Genomic DNA, 20,692 nt, shown 5'->3' on the forward strand with positions numbered 1-20,692 from the left:
TTCACATACAGACCAAACAAAAGAATTGATTTCCTTAACTGAGAAGGTTCATCCTCTACCTTTCCTTTGCAGAAGAGCGAGGAACATATTGGTTGTGCAATAAGGACCCCCATCGTCAAGACCATCTTGGGGGACCTGGAACTGTCTCCGCTAGATGAGGTAATAACTGATAGCTGCAAAGAAAATGAAATATATTTACCTTTAATTCCCACTAATTTGACATGTAATATATTTGTTTGTGTAAGGAACGATGTCTCTGTGTTCCTATGTCTACAGTATTTCAAATAGTGTCAGAGAAGAGGAAGCCAGCCTGGCCCAATTCTTCACCTCCTTCATATCCTCCCTTCTGGGAGCCCACAACCTAATCACCCTGTAAGGCACTAGTTCTCAACCCTCCTAAGGGTGTGGCCATCTGATGACCTATCCCATGTTGTCGTGAACCTGCACAGGAAATTTTTTCCCTTGCTATTTGATAACTCTCATTTTTCACGTCTTATGAATTATCATGTCTATGTCAATGTTTTCAGAAGGTGTTATGTGAACCCCGTGAAAGACAGTCTTAGGTTTTCCAAATGGGTCACTAACCACCTGTTGAGAACCACTATTTTCATGGGTATGTGATAGTAAATTAGACTATGGAGACAAAAATCAGAAAGGGAGCTCTTTGAATCAGAAAAGAAACCACACACAAATAAAGAGAGTAAACGTTATAGAATCATGCAGTAGATAATGTCAACAGGAACCTACCAAACACTCTTGTATGACTTCAGTGTATTTATTTTAGGGGTGGAAATGTTTTGAATGCATTCTTTCTGTGCACTCTGTTTGTGGTCTGCCCACTGACATCCAGGGGCGCTTTGGATCCCCTGGCACTGCAGTTCCAGAAGGTTCTCAGCCAAGATGTTGGTTCTGTGAATCAAAGCCAGAGCCTCTGCCCCAGCAAAAAGTGGTAAACCCTGCTGAGTCATCTTTCCAGACCCCAGAATCAATATGTTTCTTATGCACCTGTTCATAAGCAAAGACCAATATGTCCTTAGTATAAACGATGAGTCAGCTTTCAGGGTGGTTGCCAAATTTTTATACCCTAGGCCTCATCAGCCTGCTGGTATGAAACATTGAAATGCAGAGAACTTATAGGCAGGAAGAACATGAATAGGAGGTGGTCTTGTTGGTACACTCCTCTAATCTGTACACTCATAATGCAGAGGACACTGGTCTCTTTGAGTTCAAGGATAACCTGTTCTCAATTTATTTGGTGAATGGGAAAAGGCAAGAAACTGTTTGCCACAGCAGAAGTGTGCAGGTGCAAGGATAATTTTTAGGAGTTGTTTCTATCCTCTCACCATTTCAATCTCAGGGTTCAATTGGAAGTGTCAGTCATGCTGGCAAGTGCCTTTATGACTTTAGCCATTTGGTGGCCTTAATATATATGCTTTGAATGTAAATATATCAGCATTAATACACACTCACACACACTCCACAAAATACAAAAGAAATTGATACAATACACTAGCACACCAATGCCAGCAGATCATTCTGCATGCAGGCATAATGACCTGGGATCCATCCCAGAAAACACAATTACCAGCAAACTGCTTGACTACGAACCATGTGTTGAAAATACTCGGTTAAAGATCCTTAGACATGGTTCCCATTTTGCTTCCAGCAATGAAAGTCAGATCCACCTATCACATGCCAGAACTCAGGCGACCTCAAAGAAACTGAGCAAAAGAGAGTGAAACACTTTTCTCCTGTTCTGTTTTGAATTTTGGTATTCATAATTTAAAGGAACCCAGCACAGCCTCTTTTGTGTCAGAAGACGGCTTCATTTGAAAACGAAGCAAATAACGGTTTTGGGTCTCACACACACTTCACATACAGACCAAACAAAAGAATTGATTTCCTTAACTGAGAAGGTTCATCCTCTACCTTTCCTTTGCAGAAGAGCGAGGAACATATTGGCTGTGCAATAAGGTCCTCCAGCGTCAAGACCATTTTGGGGGACCTGGAACTGTCTCCGCTAGATGAGATAATAACTGATAGCTGCAAAGAAAAAGAAATATATTTACCTTTAATTCCCAATAATTTGACATGTAATATAATTGTTTGTGTAAGGAACGATGTTTCTGTGTTCCTATGTCTGCAGTATTTCAAATAGTGTCAGAGAAGAGGAAGCCAGCCTGGCCCATTTCTTCACCTCCTTCATATCCTCCCTTCTGGGTGCCCATAATCTAATCACCCTGTAAGGCACTAGTTCTCAACCTTCCTAAGGTTGTGGCCATCTGATGACCTATCTCATGTTGTGTTGAACCTGCACAGGAAATTTTTTCCCTTGCTATTTGATAACTGTCATTTTTCACGTCTTATGAATTATCATGTCTATATCAATGTTTTCAGAAGGTGTTAGGTGAACCACATGAAAGACAGTCTTAGGTTTTCCAAATGGGTCACTAACCACCTGTTGAGAACCACTATTTTCATGGGTATGTGATAGTAAATTAGACTATGGAGACAAAAATCAGAAAGGGAGCTCTTTGAATCAGAAAAGAAACCACACACAAATAAAGAGAGTAAACGTTATAGAATCATGCAGTAGATAATGTCAACAGGAACCTACCAAACACTCTTGTATGACTTCAGTGTATTTATTTTAGGGGTGGAAATGTTTTGAATGCATTCTTTCTGTGCACTCTGTTTGTGGTCTGCCCACTGACATCCAGGGGCGCTTTGGATCCCCTGGCACTGCAGTTCCAGAAGGTTCTCAGCCAAGATGTTGGTTCTGTGAATCAAAGCCCTAACCTCTGCCCCAGCAAAAAGTGGTAAACCCTGCTGAGTCTTCTTTCCAGCCCCCAGAATCAATATGTTTCTTATGCACCTGTTCATAAGCAAAGACCAATATGTCCTTAGTATAAACGATGAGTCAGCTTTCAGGGTGGTTGCCAAAATTTTATACCCTAGGCCTCATCAGCCTGCTGGTATGAAACATTGAAATGCAGAGAACTTATAGGCAGGAAGAACATGAATAGGAGGTGGTCTTATTGGTACACTCCTCTAATCTGTACACTCATAATGCAGAGGACACTGGTCTCTTTGAGTTCAAGGATAACCTGTTCTCAATTTATTTGGTGAATGGGAAAAGGCAAGAAACTGTTTGCCACAGTAGAAGTGTGCCGGTGCAAGTATAATTTTTAGGAGTTGTTTCTATCCTCTCACCATTTCAATCTCAGGGTTCAATTGGAAGTGTCAGTCATGCTTTCAAGTGCCTTTATGACATTAGCCATTTGGTGGCCTTAATATATATGCTTTGAATGTAAATATATCAGCATTAAAACACACTCACACACACTCCACAAAATACAAAAGAAATTGATACAATACACTAGCACACCAATGCCAGCAGATCACTCTGCATGCAGGCATAATGACCCGGGATCCATCTCAGAAAACACAATTACCAGCAAACTGCTTGACTACGAACCATGTGTTGAAAATACTCGGTTAAAGATCCTTAGACATGGTTCCCATTTTACTTCCAGCAATGAAACTCAGATCCACCTATCACATGCCAGAACTCAGGCGACCTCAAAGAAACTGAGCAAAAGAGAGTGAAACACTTTTCTCCTGTTCTGTTTTGAATTTTGGTATTCATAATTTAAAGGAACCCAGCACAGCCTCTTTTGTGTCAGAAGACGGCTTCATTTGAAAACGAAGCAAATACCGGTTTTGGGTCTCACACACACTTCACATACAGACCAAACAAAAGAATTGATTTCCTTAACTGAGAAGGTTCATCCTCTACCTTTCCTTTGCAGAAGAGCGAGGAACATATTGGTTGTGCAATAAGGACCCCCATCGTCAAGACCATCTTGGGGGATCTGGAACTGTCTCCGCTAGATGAGGTAATAACTGATAGCTGCAAAGAAAATGAAATATATTTACCTTTAATTCCCACTAATTTGACATGTAATATATTTGTTTGTGTAAGGAACGATGTTTCTGTGTTCCTATGTCTGCAGTATTTCAAATAGTGTCAGAGAAGAGGAAGCCAGCCTGGCCCATTTCTTCACCTCCTTCATATCCTCCCTTCTGGGTGCCCACAATCTAATCACCCTGTAAGGCACTAGTTCTCAACCTTCCTAAGGTTGTGGCCATCTGATGACCTATCTCATGTTGTGTTGAACCTGCACAGGAAATTTTTTCCCTTGCTATTTGATAACTGTCATTTTTCACGTCTTATGAATTATCATGTCTATATCAATGTTTTCAGAAGGTGTTAGGTGAACCCCGTGAAAGACAGTCTTAGGTTTTCCAAATGGGTCACTAACCACCTGTTGAGAACCACTATTTTCATGGGTATGTGATAGTAAATTAGACTATGGAGACAAAAATCAGAAAGGGAGCTCTTTGAATCAGAAAAGAAACCACACACAAATAAAGAGAGTAAACGTTATAGAATCATGCAGTAGATAATGTCAACAGGAACCTACCAAACACTCTTGTATGACTTCAGTGTATTTATTTTAGGGGTGGAAATGTTTTGAATGCATTCTTTCTGTGCACTCTGTGGTCTGCACACTGACATCCAGGGGCGCTTTGGATCCCCTGGCACTGCAGTTCCAGAAGGTTCTCAGCCAAGATGTTGGTTCTGTGAATCAAAGCCAGTGCCTCTGCCCCAGCAAAAAGTGGTAAACCCTGCTGAGTCATCTTTCCAGCCCCCAGAATCAATATGTTTCTTATGTACCTGTTCATAAGCAAAGACCAATATGTCCTTAGTATAAACGATGAGTCAGCTTTCAGGGTGGTTGCCAAAATTTTATACCCTAGGCCTCATCAGCCTGCTGGTATGAAACATTGAAATGCAGAGAACTTATAGGCAGGAAGAACATGAATAGGAGGTGGTCTTGTTGGTACACTCCTCTAATCTGTGCACTCATAATGCAGAGGACACTGGTCTCTTTGAGTTCAAGGATAACCTGTTCTCAATTTATTTGGTGAATGGGAAAAGGCAAGAAACTGTTTGCAACAGTAGAAGTGTGCAGGTGCAAGGATAATTTTTAGGAGTTGTTTCTATCCTCTCAACATTTCAATCTCAGGGTTCAATTGGAAGTGTCAGTCATGATTTCAAGTGCCTTTATGACATTAGCCATTTGGTGGCCTTAATATATATGCTTTGAATGTAAATATATCAGCATTAAAACACACTCACACACACTCCACAAAATACAAAAGAAATTGATACAATACACTAGCACACCAATGCCAGCAGATCACTCTGCATGCAGGCATAATGACCCGGGATCCATCTCAGAAACACAATTACCAGCAAATTGCTTGACTACGAACCATGTGTTGAAAATACTCGGTTAAAGATCCTTAGACATGGTTCCCATTTTACTTACAGCAATGAAACTCAGATCCACATATCACATGCCAGAACTCAGGCGACCGCAAAGAAACTGAGCAAAAGAGAGTGAAACACTTTTCTCCTGTTCTGTTTTGAATTTTGGTATTCATAATTTAAAGGAACCCAGCACAGCCTCTTTTGTGTCAGAAGACGGCTTCATTTGAAAACGAAGCAAATAACGGTTTTGGGTCTCACACACACTTCACATACAGACCAAACAAAAGAATTGATTTCCTTAACTGCCAAGGTTCATCCTCTACCTTTCCTTTGCAGAAGAGCGAGGAACATATTGGCTGTGCAATAAGGTCCTCCAGCGTAAAGACCATCTTGGGGGACCTGGAACTGTCTCTGCTAGATGAGGTAATAACTGATAGCTGCAAAGGAAATGAAATATATTTACCTTTAATTCCCACTAATTTGACATGTAATGTATTTGTTTGTGTAAGGAAAGATGTCTCTGTGTTCCTATGTCTGCAGTATTTCAAATAGTGTCAGAGAAGAGGAAGCCAGCCTGGCCCATTTCTTCACCTCCTTCATATCCTCCCTTATGGGAGCCCACAATCTAATCACCCTGTAAGGCACTAGTTCTCAACCTTCCTAAGGGTGTGGCCATCTGATGACCTATCTCATGTTGTGGTGAACCTGCACAGGAAATTTTTTCCCTTGCTATTTGATAACTGTCATTTTTCACGTCTTATGAATTATCATGTCTATATCAATGTTTTCAGAAAGTGCTAGGTGAACCCCGTGAAAGACAGTCTTAGGTTTTCCAAATGGGTCACTAACTACCTGTTGAGAACCACTATTTTCATGGGTATGTGATAGTAAATTAGACTATGGAGACAAAAATCAGAAAGGGAGCTCTTTGAATCAGAAAACAAACCACACACAAATAAAGAGAGTATACGTTAGAGAATCATGCAGTAGAAAATGTCAACAGGAACCTACCAAACACTCTTGTATGACTTCAGTGGATTTATTTTAGGGGTGGAAATGTTTTGAATGCATTCTTTCTGTGCACTCTGTTTGTGGTCTGCCCACTGACATCCAGGGGCGCTTTGGATCCCCTGGCACTGCAGTTCCAGAAGGTTCTCAGCCAAGATGTTGGTTCTGTGAATCAAAGCCAGAGCCTCTGCCCCAGCAAAAAGTGGTAAACCCTGCTGAGTCATCTTTCCAGACCCCAGAATCAATATGTTTCTTATGCACCTGTTCATAAGCAAAGACCAATATGTCCTTAGTATAAACGATGAGTCAGCTTTCAGGGTGGTTGCCAAAATTTTATACCCTAGGCCTCATCAGCCTGCTGGTATGAAACTTTGAAATGTAGAGAACTTATAGGCAGGAAGAACATGAATAGGAGGTGGTCTTGTTGGTACACTCCTCTAATCTGTGCACTCATAATGCAGAGGACACTGGTCTCTTTGAGTTCAAGGATAACCTGTTCTCAATTTATTTGGTGAATGGGAAAAGCCAAGAAACTCTTTGCCACAGTAGAAGTGTGCAGGTGCAAGGATAATTTTTAGGAGTTGTTTCTATCCTCTCACCATTTCAATCTCAGGGTTCAATTGGAAGTGTCAGTCATGATTTCAAGTGCCTTTATGACATAGCCATTTGGTGGCCTTAATATATATGCTTTGAATGTAAATATATCAGCATTAAAACACACTCACACACACTCCACAAAATACAAAAGAAATTGATACAATACACTAGCACACCAATGCCAGCAGATCACTCTGCATGCAGGCATAATGACCCGGGATCCATCTCAGAAAACACAATTACCAGCAAACTGCTTGACTACGAACCATGTGTTGAAAATACTCGGTTAAAGATCCTTAGACATGGTTCCCATTTTACTTCCAGCAATGAAACTCAGATCCACCTATCACATGCCAGAACTCAGGCGACCTCAAAGAAACTGAGCAAAAAAGAGTGAAACACTTTTCTCCTGTTCTGTTTTGAATTTTGGTATTCATAATTTAAAGGAACCCAGCACAGCCTCTTTTGTGTCAGAAGACGGCTTCATTTGAAAACGAAGCAAATAACGGTTTTGGGTCTCACACACACTTCACATACAGACCAAACAAAAGAATTGATTTCCTTAACTGCGAAGGTTCATCCTCTACCTTTCCTTTGCAGAAGAGCGAGGAACATATTGGCTGTGCAATAAGGTCCCCCATCGTCAAGACCATCTTGGGGGATCTGGAACTGTCTCTGCTAGATGAGGTAATAACTGATAGCTGCAAAGGAAATGAAATATATTTACCTTTAATTCCCACTAATTTGACATGTAATATATTTGTTTGTGTAAGGAACGATGTCTCTGTGTTCCTATGTCTGCAGTATTTCAAATAGTGTCAGAGAAGAGGAAGCCAGCCTGGCCCATATCTTCACCTCCTTCATATCCTCCCTTCTGGGAGCCCACAATCTAATCACCCTGTAAGGCACTAGTTCTCAACCCTCCTAAGGGTGTGGCCATCTGATGACCTATCTCATGTTGTGGTGAACCTGCACAGGAAATTTTTTCCCTTGCTATTTGATAACTGTCATTTTTCACGTCTTATGAATTATCATGTCTATATCAATGTTTTCAGAAGGTGTTAGGTGAACCCCGTGAAAGACAGTCTTAGGTTCTCCAAATGGGTCACTAACCACCTGTTGAGAACCACTATTTTCATGGGTATGTGATAGTAAATTAGACTATGGAGGCAAAAATCAGAAAGGGACCTCTTTGAATCAGAAAAGAAACCACACACAAATAAAGAGAGTATACGTTAGAGAATCATGTAGTAGATAATGTCAACAGGAACCTACCAAACACTCTTGTATGACTTCAGTGGATTTATTTTAGGGGTGGAAATGTTTTGAATGCATTCTTTCTGTGCACTCTGTTTGTGGTCTGCACACTGACATCCAGGGGCGCTTTGGATCCCCTGGCACTGCAGTTCCAGAAGGTTCTCAGCCAAGATGTTGGTTCTGTGAATCAAAGCCAGAGCCTCTGCCCCAGCAAAAAGTGGTAAACCCTGCTGAGTCATCTTTCCAGACCCCAGAATCAATATGTTTCTTATGTACCTGTTCATAAGCAAAGACCAATATGTCCTTAGTATAAACGATGAGTCAGCTTTCAGGGTGGTTGCCAAAATTTTATACCCTAGGCCTCATCAGCCTGCTGGTATGAAACATTGAAATGCAGAGAACTTATAGGCAGGAAGAACATGAATAGGAGGTGGTCTTGTTGGTACACTCCTCTAATCTGTGCACTCATAATGCAGAGGACACTGGTCTCTTTGAGTTCAAGGATAACCTGTTCTCAATTTATTTGGTGAATGGGAAAAGGCAAGAAACTGTTTGCCACAGTAGAAGTGTGCAGGTGCAAGGATAATTTTTAGGAGTTGTTTCTATCCTCTCACCATTTCAATCTAAGGGTTCAATTGGAAGTGTCAGTCATGATTTCAAGTGCCTTTATGACATTAGCCATTTGGTGGCCTTAATATATATGCTTTGAATGTAAATATATCAGCATTAAAACACACTCACACACACTCCACAAAATACAAAAGAAATTGATACAATACACTAGCACACCAATGCCAGCAGATCACTCTGCATGCAGGCATAATGACCCGGGATCCATCTCAGAAACACAATTACCAGCAAACTGCTTGACTACGAACCATGTGTTGAAAATACTCGGTTAAAGATCCTTAGACATGGTTCCCATTTTACTTACAGCAATGAAACTCAGATCCACATATCACATGCCAGAACTCAGGCGACCGCAAAGAAACTGAGCAAAAGAGAGTGAAACACTTTTCTCCTGTTCTGTTTTGAATTTTGGTATTCATAATTTAAAGGAACCCAGCACAGCCTCTTTTGTGTCAGAAGACGGCTTCATTTGAAAACGAAGCAAATAACGGTTTTGGGTCTCACACACACTTCACATACAGACCAAACAAAAGAATTGATTTCCTTAACTGCCAAGGTTCATCCTCTACCTTTCCTTTGCAGAAGAGCGAGGAACATATTGGCTGTGCAATAAGGTCCTCCAGCGTAAAGACCATCTTGGGGGACCTGGAACTGTCTCTGCTAGATGAGGTAATAACTGATAGCTGCAAAGGAAATGAAATATATTTACCTTTAATTCCCACTAATTTGACATGTAATGTATTTGTTTGTGTAAGGAAAGATGTCTCTGTGTTCCTATGTCTGCAGTATTTCAAATAGTGTCAGAGAAGAGGAAGCCAGCCTGGCCCATTTCTTCACCTCCTTCATATCCTCCCTTATGGGAGCCCACAATCTAATCACCCTGTAAGGCACTAGTTCTCAACCTTCCTAAGGGTGTGGCCATCTGATGACCTATCTCATGTTGTGGTGAACCTGCACAGGAAATTTTTTCCCTTGCTATTTGATAACTGTCATTTTTCACGTCTTATGAATTATCATGTCTATATCAATGTTTTCAGAAAGTGCTAGGTGAACCCCGTGAAAGACAGTCTTAGGTTTTCCAAATGGGTCACTAACTACCTGTTGAGAACCACTATTTTCATGGGTATGTGATAGTAAATTAGACTATGGAGACAAAAATCAGAAAGGGAGCTCTTTGAATCAGAAAACAAACCACACACAAATAAAGAGAGTATACGTTAGAGAATCATGCAGTAGAAAATGTCAACAGGAACCTACCAAACACTCTTGTATGACTTCAGTGGATTTATTTTAGGGGTGGAAATGTTTTGAATGCATTCTTTCTGTGCACTCTGTTTGTGGTCTGCCCACTGACATCCAGGGGCGCTTTGGATCCCCTGGCACTGCAGTTCCAGAAGGTTCTCAGCCAAGATGTTGGTTCTGTGAATCAAAGCCAGAGCCTCTGCCCCAGCAAAAAGTGGTAAACCCTGCTGAGTCATCTTTCCAGACCAGAGAATCAATATGTTTCTTATGCACCTGTTCATAAGCAAAGACCAATATGTCCTTAGTATAAACGATGAGTCAGCTTTCAGGGTGGTTGCCAAAATTTTATACCCTAGGCCTCATCAGCCTGCTGGTATGAAACTTTGAAATGTAGAGAACTTATAGGCAGGAAGAACATGAATAGGAGGTGGTCTTGTTGGTACACTCCTCTAATCTGTGCACTCATAATGCAGAGGACACTGGTCTCTTTGAGTTCAAGGATAACCTGTTCTCAATTTATTTGGTGAATGGGAAAAGCCAAGAAACTCTTTGCCACAGTAGAAGTGTGCAGGTGCAAGGATAATTTTTAGGAGTTGTTTCTATCCTCTCACCATTTCAATCTCAGGGTTCAATTGGAAGTGTCAGTCATGATTTCAAGTGCCTTTATGACATAGCCATTTGGTGGCCTTAATATATATGCTTTGAATGTAAATATATCAGCATTAAAACACACTCACACACACTCCACAAAATACAAAAGAAATTGATACAATACACTAGCACACCAATGCCAGCAGATCACTCTGCATGCAGGCATAATGACCCGGGATCCATCTCAGAAAACACAATTACCAGCAAACTGCTTGACTACGAACCATGTGTTGAAAATACTCGGTTAAAGATCCTTAGACATGGTTCCCATTTTACTTCCAGCAATGAAACTCAGATCCACCTATCACATGCCAGAACTCAGGCGACCTCAAAGAAACTGAGCAAAAAAGAGTGAAACACTTTTCTCCTGTTCTGTTTTGAATTTTGGTATTCATAATTTAAAGGAACCCAGCACAGCCTCTTTTGTGTCAGAAGACGGCTTCATTTGAAAACGAAGCAAATAACGGTTTTGGGTCTCACACACACTTCACATACAGACCAAACAAAAGAATTGATTTCCTTAACTGCGAAGGTTCATCCTCTACCTTTCCTTTGCAGAAGAGCGAGGAACATATTGGCTGTGCAATAAGGTCCCCCATCGTCAAGACCATCTTGGGGGATCTGGAACTGTCTCCGCTAGATGAGGTAATAACTGATAGCTGCAAAGGAAATGAAATATATTTACCTTTAATTCCCACTAATTTGACATGTAATATATTTGTTTGTGTAAGGAACGATGTCTCTGTGTTCCTATGTCTGCAGTATTTCAAATAGTGTCAGAGAAGAGGAAGCCAGCCTGGCCCATATCTTCACCTCCTTCATATCCTCCCTTCTGGGAGCCCACAATCTAATCACCCTGTAAGGCACTAGTTCTCAACCCTCCTAAGGGTGTGGCCATCTGATGACCTATCTCATGTTGTGGTGAACCTGCACAGGAAATTTTTTCCCTTGCTATTTGATAACTGTCATTTTTCACGTCTTATGAATTATCATGTCTATATCAATGTTTTCAGAAGGTGTTAGGTGAACCCCGTGAAAGACAGTCTTAGGTTCTCCAAATGGGTCACTAACCACCTGTTGAGAACCACTATTTTCATGGGTATGTGATAGTAAATTAGACTATGGAGACAAAAATCAGAAAGGGAGCTCTTTGAATCAGAAAACAAACCACACACAAATAAAGAGAGTATACGTTAGAGAATCATGCAGTAGAAAATGTCAACAGGAACCTACCAAACACTCTTGTATGACTTCAGTGGATTTATTTTAGGGGTGGAAATGTTTTGAATGCATTCTTTCTGTGCACTCTGTTTGTGGTCTGCCCACTGACATCCAGGGGCGCTTTGGATCCCCTGGCACTGCAGTTCCAGAAGGTTCTCAGCCAAGATGTTGGTTCTGTGAATCAAAGCCAGAGCCTCTGCCGACAGCAAAAAGTGGTAAACCCTGCTGAGTCATCTTTCCAGACCCCAGAATCAATATGTTTCTTATGCACCTGTTCATAAGCAAAGACCAATATGTCCTTAGTATAAACGTTGAGTCAGCTTTCAGGGTTGTTGCCAAAATTTTATACCCTAGGCCTCATCAGCCTGCTGGTATGAAACTTTGAAATGTAGAGAACTTATAGGCAGGAAGAACATGAATAGGAGGTGGTCTTGTTGGTACACTCCTCTAATCTGTGCACTCATAATGCAGAGGACACTCCTCTCTTTGAGTTCAAGGATAACCTGTTCTCAATTTATTTGGTGAATGGGAAAAGCCAAGAAACTCTTTGCCACAGTAGAAGTGTGCAGGTGCAAGGATAATTTTTAGGAGTTGTTTCTATCCTCTCACCATTTCAATCTCAGGGTTCAATTGGAAGTGTCAGTCATGATTTCAAGTGCCTTTATGACATAGCCATTTGGTGGCCTTAATATATATGCTTTGAATGTAAATATATCAGCATTAAAACACACTCACACACACTCCACAAAATACAAAAGAAATTGATACAATACACTAGCACACCAATGCCAGCAGATCACTCTGCATGCAGGCATAATGACCCGGGATCCATCTCAGAAAACACAATTACCAGCAAACTGCTTGACTACGAACCATGTGTTGAAAATACTCGGTTAAAGATCCTTAGACATGGTTCCCATTTTACTTACAGCAATGAAACTCAGATCCACATATCACATGCCAGAACTCAGGCGACCGCAAGGAAACTGAGCAAAAGAGAGTGAAACACTTTTCTCCTGTTCTGTTTTGAATTTTGGTATTCATAATTTAAAGGAACCCAGCACAGCCTCTTTTGTGTCAGAAGACGGCTTCATTTGAAAACGAAGCAAATAACGGTTTTGGGTCTCACACACACTTCACATACAGACCAAACAAAAGAATTGATTTCCTTAACTGCGAAGGTTCATCCTCTACCTTTCCTTTGCAGAAGAGCGAGGAACACATTGGCTGTGCAATAAGGTCCCCCATCGTCAAGACCATCTTGGGGGATCTGGAACTGTCTCCGCTAGATGAGGTAATAACTGATAGCTGCAAAGGAAATGAAATATATTTACCTTTAATTCCCACTAATTTGACATGTAATATATTTGTTTGTGTAAGGAACGATGTCTCTGTGTTCCTATGTCTGCAGTATTTCAAATAGTGTCAGAGAAGAGGAAGCCAGCCTGGCCCATATCTTCACCTCCTTCATATCCTCCCTTCTGGGAGCCCACAATCTAATCACCCTGTAAGGCACTAGTTCTCAACCCTCCTAAGGGTTTGGCCATCTGATGACCTATCTCATGTTGTGGTGAACCTGCACAGGAAATTTTTTCCCTTGCTATTTGATAACTGTCATTTTTCACGTCTTATGAATTATCATCTCTATATCAATGTTTTCAGAAGGTGTTAGGTGAACCCCGTGAAAGACAGTCTTAGGTTCTCCAAATGGGTCACTAACCACCTGTTGAGAACCACTATTTTCATGGGTATGTGATAGTAAATTAGACTATGGAGGCAAAAATCAGAAAGGGAGCTCTTTGAATCAGAAAAGAAACCACACACAAATAAAGAGAGTATACGTTAGAGAATCATGTAGTAGATAATGTCAACAGGAACCTACCAAACACTCTTGTATGACTTCAGTGGATTTATTTTAGGGGTGGAAATGTTTTGAATGCATTCTTTCTGTGCACTCTGTTTGTGGTCTGCACACTGACATCCAGGGGCGCTTTGGATCCCCTGGCACTGCAGTTCCAGAAGGTTCTCAGCCAAGATGTTGGTTCTGTGAATCAAAGCCAGAGCCTCTGCCCCAGCAAAAAGTGGTAAACCCTGCTGAGTCATCTTTCCAGCCCCCAGAATCAATATGTTTCTTATGTACCTGTTCATAAGCAAAGACCAATATGTCCTTAGTATAAACGATGAGTCAGCTTTCAGGGTGGTTGCCAAAATTTTATACCCTAGGCCTCATCAGCCTGCTGGTATGAAACATTGAAATGCAGAGAACTTATAGGCAGGAAGAACATGAATAGGAGGTGGTCTTGTTGGTACACTCCTCTAATCTGTGCACTCATAATGCAGAGGACACTGGTCTCTTTGAGTTCAAGGATAACCTGTTCTCAATTTATTTGGTGAATGGGAAAAGGCAAGAAACTGTTTGCCACAGTAGAAGTGTGCAGGTGCAAGGATAATTTTTAGGAGTTGTTTCTATCCTCTCACCATTTCAATCTAAGGGTTCAATTGGAAGTGTCAGTCATGATTTCAAGTGCCTTTATGACATTAGCCATTTGGTGGCCTTAATATATATGCTTTGAATGTAAATATATCAGCATTAAAACACACTCACACACACTCCACAAAATACAAAAGAAATTGATACAATACACTAGCACACCAATGCCAGCAGATCACTCTGCATGCAGGCATAATGACCCGGGATCCATCTCAGAAACACAATTACCAGCAAACTGCTTGACTACGAACCATGTGTTGAAAATACTCGGTTAAAGATCCTTAGACATGGTTCCCATTTTACTTCCAGCAATGAAACTCAGATCCACCTATCACATGCCAGAACTCAGGCGACCTCAAAGAAACTGAGCAAAAGAGAGTGAAACACTTTTCTCCTGTTCTGTTTTGAATTTTGGTATTCATAATTTAAAGGAACCCAGCACAGCCTCTTTTGTGTCAGAAGACGGCTTCATTTGAAAACGAAGCAAATAACGGTTTTGGGTCTCACACACACTTCACATACAGACCAAACAAAAGAATTGATTTCCTTAACTGAGAAGGTTCATCCTCTACCTTTCCTTTGCAGAAGAGCGAGGAACATATTGGTTGTGCAATAAGGACCCCCATCGTCAAGACCATCTTGGGGGACCTGGAACTGTCTCCGCTAGATGAGGTAATAACTGATAGCTGCAAAGAAAATAAAATATATTTACCTTTAATTCCCACTAATTTGACATGTAATATATTTGTTTGTGTAAGGAACGATGTCTCTGTGTTCCTATGTCTGCAGTAATTCAAATATTGTCAGAGGAGAGGAAGCCAGCCTGGCCCATTTCTTCACCTCCTTCATATCCTCCCTTCTGGGAGCCCACAACCTAATCACCCTGTAAGGCACTAGTTCTCAACCTTCCTAAGGGTGTGGCCATCTGATGACCTATCTCATGTTGTGGTGAACCTGCACAGGAAATTTTTTCCCTTGCTATTTGATAACTGTCATTTTTCACGTCTTATGAATTATCATCTCTATATCAATGTTTTCAGAAGGTGTTAGGTGAACCCCGTGAAAGACAGTCTTAGGTTTTCCAAAAGGGTCACTAACTACCTGTTGAGAACCACTATTTTCATGGGTATGTGATAGTAAATTAGACTATGGAGACAAAAATCAGAAAGGGAGCTCTTTGAATCAGAAAACAAACCACACACAAATAAAGAGAGTATACGTTAGAGAATCATGCAGTAGATAATGTCAACAGGAACCTACCAAACACTCTTGTATGACTTCAGTGGATTTATTTTAGGGGTGGAAATGTTTTGAATGCATTCTTTCTGTGCACTCTGTTTGTGGTCTGCCCACTGACATCCAGGGGCGCTTTGGATCCCCTGGCACTGCAGTTCCAGAAGGTTCTCAGCCAAGATGTTGGTTCTGTGAATCAAAGCCAGAGCCTCTGCCCCAGCAAAAAGTGGTAAACCCTGCTGAGTCATCTTTCCAGACCCCAGAATCAATATGTTTCTTATGCACCTGTTCATAAGCAAAGACCAATATGTCCTTAGTATAAACGATGAGTCAGCTTTCAGGGTGGTTGCCAAAATTTTATACCCTAGGCCTCATCAGCCTGCTGGTATGAAACTTTGAAATGTAGAGAACTTATAGGCAGGAAGAACATGAATAGGAGGTGGTCTTGTTGGTACACTCCTCTAATCTGTGCACTCATAATGCATAGGATACTGGTCTCTTTGAGTTCAAGGATAACCTGTTCTCAATTTATTTGGTGAATGGGAAAAGCCAAGAAACTCTTTGCCACAGTAGAAGTGTGCAGGTGCAAGGATAATTTTTAGGAGTTGTTTCTATCCTCTCACCATTTCAATCTCAGGGTTCAATTGGAAGTGTCAGTCATGATTTCAAGTGCCTTTATGACATTAGCCATTTGGTGGCCTTAATATATATGCTTTGAATGTAAATATATCAGCATTAAAACACACTCACACACACTCCACAAAATACAAAAGAAATTGATACAATACACTAGCACACCAATGCCAGCAGATCACTCTGCATGCAGGCATAATGACCCGGGATCCATCTCAGAAAACACAATTACCAGCAAACTGCTTGACTACGAACCATGTGTTGAAAATACTCGGTTAAAGATCCTTAGACATGGTTCCCATTTTACTTCCAGCAATGAAACTCAGATCCACCTATCACATGCCAGAACTCAGGCGACCTCAAAGAAACTGAGCAAAAGAGAGTGAAACACTTTTCTCCTGTTCTGTTTTGAATTTTGTTATTCATAATTTAAAGGAACCCAGCACAGCCTCTTTTGTGTCAGAAGACGGCTTCATTTGAAAACGAAGCAAATAACGGTTTTGGGTCTCACACACACTTCACATACAGACCAAACAAAAGAATTGATTTCCTTAACTGCCAAGGTTCATCCTCTACCTTTCCTTTGCAGAAGAGGAAGGAACATATTAGCTGTGCAATAAGGTCCTCCAGCGTCAAGACCATCTTGGGGGACCTGGAACTGTCTCCGCTAGATGAGGTAATAACTGATAGCTGCAAAGAAAAAGAAATATATTTACCTTTAATTCCCAATAATTTGACATGTAATATATTTGTTTGTGTAAGGAACGATGTCTCTGTGTTCCTATGTCTGCAGTATTTCAAATAGTGTCAGAGAAGAGGAAGCCAGCCTGGCCCATTTCTTCACCTTCTTCATATCCTCCCTTCTGGGAGCCCACAATCTAATCACCCTGTAAGGCACTAGTTCTCAACCTTCCTAAGGGTGTGGCCATCTGATGACCTATCTCATGTTGTGGTGAACCTGCACAGGAAATTTTTTCCCTTGCTATTTGATAACTGTCATTTTTCACGTCTTATGAATTATCATCTCTATATCAATGTTTTCAGAAGGTGTTAGGTGAACCCCGTGAAAGACAGTCTTAGGTTTTCCAAATGGGTCACTAGCACCTGTTGAGAACCACTATTTTCATGGGTATGTGATAGTAAATTAGACTATGGAGACAAAAATCAGAAAGGGAGCTCTTTGAATCAGAAAACAAACCACACACAAATAAAGAGAGTATACGTTAGAGAATCATGCAGTAGATAATGTCAACAGGAACCTACCAAACACTCTTGTATGACTTCAGTGGATTTATTTTAGGGGTGGAAATGTTTTGAATGCATTCTTTCTGTGCACTCTGTTTGTGGTCTGCCCACTGACATCCAGGGGCGCTTTGGATCCCCTGGCACTGCAGTTCCAGAAGGTTCTCAGCCAAGATGTTGGTTCTGTGAATCAAAGCCAGAGCCTCTGCCCCAGCAAAAAGTGGTAAACCCTGCTGAGTCATCTTTCCAGACCCCAGAATCAATATGTTTCTTATGCACCTGTTCATAAGCAAAGACCAATATGTCCTTAGTATAAACGATGAGTCAGCTTTCAGGGTGGTTGCCAAAATTTTATACCCTAGGCCTCATCAGCCTGCTGGTATGAAACATTGAAATGCAGAGAACTTATAGGCAGGAAGAACATGAATAGGAGGTGGTCTTGTTGGTACACTCCTCTAATCTGTGCACTCATAATGCAGAGGACACTGGTCTCTTTGAGTTCAAGGATAACCTGTTCTCAATTTATTTGGTGAATGGGAAAAGGCAAGAAACTGTTTGCCACAGCAGAAGTGTGCAGGTGCAAGGTTAATTTTTAGGAATTGTTTCTATCCTCTCACCATTTCAAACTCAGGGTTCAATTGGAAGTGTCAGTCATGCTTTCAAGTGCCTGTATGACATTAGCCATTTGGTGGCCTTAATATATGTGCTTTGAATGTAAATATATCAGCATTAAAACACACTCACACACACTCCACAAAATACAAAAGAAATTGATACAATACACTAGCACACCAATGCCAGCAGATCACTCTGCATGCAGGCATAATGACCCGGGATCCATCTCAGAAAACACAATTACCAGCAAACTGCTTGACTACGAACCATGTGTTGAAAATACTCGGTTAAAGATCCTTAGACATGGTTCCCATTTTACTTCCAGCAATGAAACTCAGATCCACCTATCACATGCCAGAACTCAGGCGACCTCAAAGAAACTGAGCAAAAGAGAGTGAAACACTTTTCTCCTGTTCTGTTTTGAATTTTGGTATTCATAATTTAAAGGAACCCAGCACAGCCTCTTTTGTGTCAGAAGACGGCTTCATTTGAAAACGAAGCAAATAACGGTTTTGGGTCTCACACACACTTCACATACAGACCAAACAAAAGAATTGATTTCCTTAACTGAGAAGGTTCATCCTCTACCTTTCCTTTGCAGAAGAGCGAGGAACATATTGGTTGTGCAATAAGGACCCCCATCGTCAAGACCATCTTGGGGGACCTGGAACTGTCTCCGCTAGATGAGGTAATAACTGATAGCTGCAAAGAAAATGAAATATATTTACTTTTAATTCCCACTAATTTGACATGTAATATATTTGTTTGTGTAAGGAACGATGTCTCTGTGTTCCTATGTCTGCAGTAATTCAAATAGTGTCAGAGAAGAGGAAGCCAGCCTGGCCCATTTCTTCACCTCCTTCATATCCTCCCTTCTGGGAGCCCACAACCTAATCACCCTGTAAGGCACTAGTTCTCAACCCTCCTAAGGGTGTGGCCATCTGATGACCTATCTCATGTTGTGGTGAACCTGCACAGGAAATTTTTTCCCTTGCTATTTGATAACTGTCATTTTTCACGTCTTATGAATTATCATCTCTATATCAATGTTTTCAGAAGGTGTTAGGTGAACCCCGTGAAAGACAGTCTTAGGTTTTCCAAATGGGTCACTAGCACCTGTTGAGAACCACTATTTTCATGGGTATGTGATAGTAAATTAGACTATGGAGACAAAAATCAGAAAGGGAGCTCTTTGAATCAGAAAACAAACCACACACAAATAAAGAGAGTATACGTTAGAGAATCATGCAGTAGATAATGTCAACAGGAACCTACCAAACACTCTTGTATGACTTCAGTGGATTTATTTTAGGGGTGGAAATGTTTTGAATGCATTCTTTCTGTGCACTCTGTTTGTGGTCTGCCCACTGACATCCAGGGGCGCTTTGGATCCCCTGGCACTGCAGTTCCAGAAGGTTCTCAGCCAAGATGTTGGTTCTGTGAATCAAAGCCAGAGCCTCTGCCCCAGCAAAAAGTGGTAAACCCTGCTGAGTCATCTTTCCAGACCCCAGAATCAATATGTTTCTTATGCACCTGTTCATAAGCAAAGACCAATATGTCCTTAGTATAAACGATGAGTCAGCTTTCAGGGTGGTTGCCAAAATTTTATACCCTTGGCCTCATCAGCCTGCTGGTATGAAACATTGAAATGCAGAGAACTTATAGGCAGGAAGAACATGAATAGGAGGTGGTCTTGTTGGTACACTCCTCTAATCTGTGCACTCATAATGCAGAGGACACTGGTCTCTTTGAGTTCAAGGATAACCTGTTCTCAATTTATTTGGTAAATGGGAAAAGGCAAGAAACTGTTTGCCACAGCAGAAGTGTGCAGGTGCAAGGTTAATTTTTAGGAATTGTTTCTATCCTCTCACCATTTCAAACTCAGGGTTCAATTGGAAGTGTCAGTCATGCTTTCAAGTGCCTGTATGACATTAGCCATTTGGTGGCCTTAATATATGTGCTTTGAATGTAAATATATCAGCATTAATACACACTCACACACACTCCACAAAATACAAAAGAAATTGATACAATACACTAGCACACCAATGCCAGCAGATCACTCTGCATGCAGGCATAATGACCCGGGATCCATCTCAGAAAACACAATTACCAGCAAACTGCTTGACTACGAACCATGTGTTGAAAATACTCGGTTAAAGATCATTAGACATGATACCCATTTTACTTCCAGCAATGAAACTCAGATCCACCTATCACATGCCAGAACTCAGGCGACCTCAAAGAAACTGAGTAAAAGAGAGTGAAATACTTTTCTCCAGTTGCGTTTTGAATTTTGGTATTCATAATTTAAAGGAACCCAGCACAGCCTCTTTTGTGTCAGAAGACGGCTTCATTTGAAAACGAAGCAAATAACGGTTTTGGGTCTCACACACACTTCACATACAGACCAAACAAAAGAATTGATTTCCTTAACTGAGGAGGTTCATCCTCTACCTTTCCTTTGCAGAGGAGCGAGGAACATATTGGCTGTGCAATAAGGTCCTCCAGCGTCAAGACCATCTTGGGGG

The 20,692-nt window shown here is 41.1% G+C and overlaps 1 protein-coding gene across 1 annotated transcript in view; it reads left to right on the plus strand.

Annotated features, from left to right (window-relative positions):
- Nucleotides 1-1,644: 1,644 nt before the first annotated feature.
- LOC143270293 (uncharacterized) overlaps nt 1,645-20,692 on the plus strand; it is a 539,180-nt gene continuing 520,132 nt past the window's right edge. Inside the window, exons 1-3 of the mRNA XM_076559691.1 lie at nt 1,645-1,674; nt 5,678-5,764; nt 9,416-9,502. Of these exons, the coding sequence (XP_076415806.1) occupies nt 1,645-1,674; nt 5,678-5,764; nt 9,416-9,502 (204 nt within the window). The remainder of the gene's footprint in view (nt 1,675-5,677; nt 5,765-9,415; nt 9,503-20,692) is intronic.

This window comes from Peromyscus maniculatus, chromosome 22, assembly GCF_049852395.1.
Source record: "Peromyscus maniculatus bairdii isolate BWxNUB_F1_BW_parent chromosome 22, HU_Pman_BW_mat_3.1, whole genome shotgun sequence".
Classification (NCBI taxonomy): Eukaryota; Metazoa; Chordata; class Mammalia; order Rodentia; family Cricetidae; genus Peromyscus; species Peromyscus maniculatus.